This window comes from Sesamum indicum, linkage group LG1 (genome assembly GCF_026168435.1).
Source record: "Sesamum indicum cultivar Baizhima isolate 11 linkage group LG1, ASM2616843v1, whole genome shotgun sequence".
In the NCBI taxonomy this organism is placed as follows: domain Eukaryota; kingdom Viridiplantae; phylum Streptophyta; class Magnoliopsida; order Lamiales; family Pedaliaceae; genus Sesamum; species Sesamum indicum.
This window is the reverse complement of record NC_142657.1, coordinates 11,762,870-11,767,449: the sequence shown is the minus strand read 5'-3', so window position 1 is coordinate 11,767,449 and position 4,580 is coordinate 11,762,870. Positions and strand designations below refer to the sequence as shown.

The 4,580-nt window shown below is 34.8% G+C and overlaps 1 protein-coding gene across 3 annotated transcripts; it reads right to left on the bottom strand.

Annotated features, from left to right (window-relative positions):
* Positions 1-1,458: 1,458 nt before the first annotated feature.
* LOC105157957 (uncharacterized) lies at positions 1,459-4,002 on the bottom strand. 3 transcript variants are annotated; one of them, XM_088878110.1, is made up of 2 exons: positions 3,653-4,002; positions 1,459-3,257 (listed from the first exon to the last, which is right to left on the bottom strand). In XM_088878110.1, exon 2 carries the CDS (start codon positions 2,920-2,922, stop codon positions 1,654-1,656), a length of 1,269 nt encoding a protein of 422 aa, XP_088734236.1. In that variant the 5' UTR covers positions 2,923-3,257; positions 3,653-4,002; the 3' UTR covers positions 1,459-1,653. The 3 variants fall into 3 exon arrangements, with proteins under 3 accessions (XP_088734236.1, XP_088734238.1, XP_011072820.1); XM_088878112.1 differs by having other exon boundaries at positions 1,459-3,254; XM_011074518.3 differs by having other exon boundaries at positions 1,459-3,214.
* Positions 4,003-4,580: the final 578 nt, after the last annotated feature.

Here is a 4,580-nt window from a genome sequence, read left to right as displayed (position 1 = left end):
AATTTTTACAAATCACATTACATTTCTAATTTTCTATTTTTCCTACATTTTTTAAATAATTACCCCTTTATGATTATGATAATTCCTGTTGGATTTGGATCCGAACCGAACTACCAGTACGTTACGATACATGGGCCAATGGGCCATTCTTCTGTTCATATGGGCCTTACGCTCTTCTAAAGTTAAAAATTTGGGCTTCTATACTGAGGATTAATTTATGAGGCCCATTAAGAACTGATGACGCCAACCTGTGGGATGTAATTACATTTCACTCCCTCCAAATGTAAACTGAGACAATACACTTCCACTGCCCCTTTATTCTTTCACTAGGGGTTACTTGTCATTTCATATGAATGAAAATTGTGCAGATGAACTGAGTCATAGGCATTATTTATTCGATTTTTTTTTTAATTGAAACTTCGAGACATATTTTAAATTTTTATTTTAAGTCAAGCAATATACTCTTCGTTCAATATGAAATACTCAAAAAATTTTATGTTAAAAAAAATCCAATTAGATATATTTTAATTTTAAAAAAAGACGTGTATTTTAACCCGTTATTCAAATTAATAATGTATTTAATTATTTCTTCTTTTTAATTTTGTCTTTTTACTTTTTTTTTATTAGATTTCGTATTCAAGATTATATTGTAATTTTATTTTATTTTTACAAAGATGATGTCATTTATTTTACTTTTTTCCCATTTTTGGCCAAAACCATATCACCTCGACGACACAAGAACACTTCAGATCTTTTCTTGCAGATTGATTTTGCATCTATAGTGCACTTTATACATAATCTAACGTGTATAAAATCCACGTCACCTATGTATAACGTGTATATATCATAGTATAATACAGGATGCAATGTCCATAATGTTTGGTTTCATTTTTGGGCAATTCTCGAGTCAAAATAAAATACATCCAATATTTGTCTACTATTTTTTACACCTTATCTGTCTAACTTTTTTTGTTTTTGAACTTTTTATGTATAATATATATATACACTTATATATATAAATATAATATAAAAAAATATGATATGACAATGAACAATGATTTTTTTTTTCAAAAAATACAATATTAAACATACAATATTTATATATATACATATATATATATACAAATATATAAAAGAGATACTATTTGACAATGAATAGTAATTTTTGTCTCCTAAATCCCAACATAAAATCTACACCAGTTATTGTAAAATATTTTAAATTATCTCATAACACAAATTCAAACATACTATCTATCTCCAACGTACACTTCGTTTCTGTGTCTATTTCTAAAACACAAAACAGAACACTCAAAAAACAAAACCAAACACAGTGGTTGATTATAATATATAGATACAGTCCATGTGAGCCATGCAAGTGATAAAGCATTTGTGTGACTCAAACCATGCACATGAAGCATAACCATGCAGATGAACAAGAGGAAACATCTCAACAAGAAGTAAATCAACTTGAACTTTGATTGCTCATTGTAAAGCTGAATGTTTCATAAAGATGATTTTTGGATACTTGTTCTTACCACCAAATTTGCCTATCAGCAGCATATTTCAGACAAATTTTTTCTATCTTGACTAGGAAAGAATTCAAGAAAACCGAACGGATTACCGATGGACGACAAGGTATATATTCAGCTGCAGTCAATAGTTGTCTGTATCTACTTGCTGTTTATTTCTCGATGATGCAAATTCACCATCGGTTTTATGGTGCACGGTACTGCTAATGCTGTTGGTGAAAACATATTGCGGTAGTGCTGGAATTCCACCAGGGAACATCAAAGCTCCGGTACTCCTCCCCAGACCTACTTTGGTTTTATCCCTGAATGAGTTTTCGGGGTAAGTTTGGCTTGATATATTCGAACTAATTCCCAGCCCCTGATGAAGTGGAACCGGAAATCCAATACCTGAAGTTGCTGTTTGAGAGCTGTTTTGAGCAAGGAACCCCACAGTTCTGCAGCTAATCTGAGGAAAATTTCCATGTTTTTCTGCAGGCTGGAATGCAGGAAATCCATGATAACTATTTCTTGCATCCATCAATTTTCCAACTTCTGTCTCTGAGCCTAAAACATTCCTTGGCATGCTTGCATTGATATGATCGTTCAAAGAGATACCGTTCCTTTGATTTTGAAGTTGTGGTTTTGGTAAGACAGCAGGTAGAGTCAAGAACGGTGCAGAAGCTACTGGATCAGAATCGGTGGATAAAACTATTTGAGTCTTTGTAGGTAGCGGTTTAGTTTCATCACCTTTGTGGGGTTCATTTGATTCAACAGCTTTAGAAAAGTTGTTTACATCAGATGTCAGATTGCTTTTCTTGCTCGTCTTTGATGATTGCCTGGACCGTTTCTGAGTTTTCACATCGGGCTGGATTCTGTTCTGAGGCTGCTGCACTTTCTTCTTCTGAGAAGATCTGCCTTTCTTCTTTACCGGCGCTGGAGTTGGCCTAGACGCGACTAACTTTCTCATCTCTTGCCACATCTGTTGTGACACGCCTTCTCGAGCAACTTCAAGTTCATGTATTAAAGATGCAGAGAATGCCTTGAGATCATCCAACATTGCCGTCTCTTTGGCATTGAGGCTGAGACTTTTCTTATTCTTTATATTCTTCTTGACTACTGGAAGTTTCTTTGGTTTCTTCGGCTGAGTGTTCTTTTTCTTGCTTGATTCGACTTTCTTTGGGGCAGCTTCCGCAGATTGGAAGTGGACACTGTTATTAGTATCAGGATTACTGTGCTGAAGACGTACAGGAGCATCACTTATTTCATCATTTTCGGGCAAAACTAAGTCGTTAACTAGATTATGCTTCTTGTCAACTCGCTCACCACTTGTTTTTGAATCATCGGTTGAAGAGTCTCCCTCATCCCCCTTCCTCCTGAACTCCCACCGCTGCTGGAATTTCTCGTCATGGTTCATTATCAAGAAGAAGACAACTCCCAAATCTATTAACTTCACAAACTAGGGAATCAAGAAAACGCAAAACGACTAATTTAGCAACTCAACCACCCGAAGAACTCAACTCTAAATCAATGCATCTGCTCCGGGCAGCAATGAGGATTCAGATTCAATCCAAAGATCAACAACCAATGATTCCGGCAGGAACCCTTTAGGACATAAGTTAAGCTCTTCTCGTTGACATCCTATGAAAGTACTAAACTTTCTCATCTGTGTCCCCTCTCATCAAAACAGCATCATGAGGCTGGAGATACTGTCCAGAAAATGCTAGTTAAGACTTAAGGCCATGACAGCTTCTAATGAAATAGGAGTAACGGAGAGAAACACCATCACCAACAAAAGCCATTTTTATCAGTATTTGTTCCAATCATTCTTATGAAAGATGAAATCAGACAATGGTGAAAACAACACCTCCCCAACCCACAGAACACACACACATATGTATATGAAAGAGGACATATCCAACCATGTAAACAACATACATACAGAATTCAAGAATTATAAAGATTTGTCAACCCCTCAAACATCTGATTAGCACAGAAAAAAATCACAGCCAGAAGGAACAAACTTAAAACTCAGCACCCCACCCCACCCACTAAGAAGAAAAGGGCAGAACAAGACCTTTCAAGAAAAGCATGAGAAAGGAAAAGAACAGAGCTAATGGCACAGGAAACGACAGAAGCACACTTACCATAAGACAGAGCAGATGAATGAAACAGCAGAATTCACACAACAAAAACCTTCCTCATCCCCATATATCTCTCCGTTTCAGTGATAGCTACATCTTACGGGTCAGCATTTATCTCCAACCCTCCACTCTCTAAAAGGAAGCAGAAGAAGAAGAAGAAGAAAAAGGAAAAAAAAATATGATCTTTATGCGTGGAAGCTTTCTATCTGAGCAGTGCTTTTCTGTCTTTGGATGGAATATTAAATTCTGTGTGATGGTGTGAGTGGGATTATACCAATAGTCGATAACCACATTCAATGATGACATTAATGTTTATCTTGATTGCATATATGTCTCTGATTCTTGTTTTCAGAAACTTTTTCAGATTTTTTTCACTTTAAGAAAATATCCTAACCCCATATGATTATCTGAGTGTCGGATTTGATGATGCCGTTTATATGAATTTATATCTACATAAACTATCAGACATTAAATTACACATAATATTTTTATTATACGTTAATTCAAGAATTAACAACTTATTTGAATAAAAAATGCACATGGTTAGCATGGAATTTCCCCATTCTGTCTCTGTTTCTTGTTCCTGAGATAGTTGTTTCCTTGATTCTTTTTACTGTAAATGTCATAAAAAAACTCACATTTGTATTGTTGTTTACCAACCCCACCACTTAATGTTGGGAGAGGAATAATATCAGAGGTTGTTTTGCTTTCTTTGGTTGGCCTTTTTTGCCATTTCTATACTCAACTTTCCTTCTTTCCAAATTTCAATAAGAATCTGTCTACTTAGATATTCTGGTCTAAGGCTTTTAATTATCATGTTAATGTTATAAACATAGAGAAATTTTAAATTTATTAGCTTATCACTCCTAATAAAATATAATGAAAATAATATATGTATTTCTCCAAATCACTTTCTTATTCTCTCTAAAAA

What these genes read in the sequence shown, in the direction of transcription:
- LOC105157957 (XM_088878110.1), bottom strand. Translation starts at nt 2,922, where the DNA reads ATGAACCATGACGAGAAATTCCAGCAGCGGTGGGAGTTCAGGAGGAAG.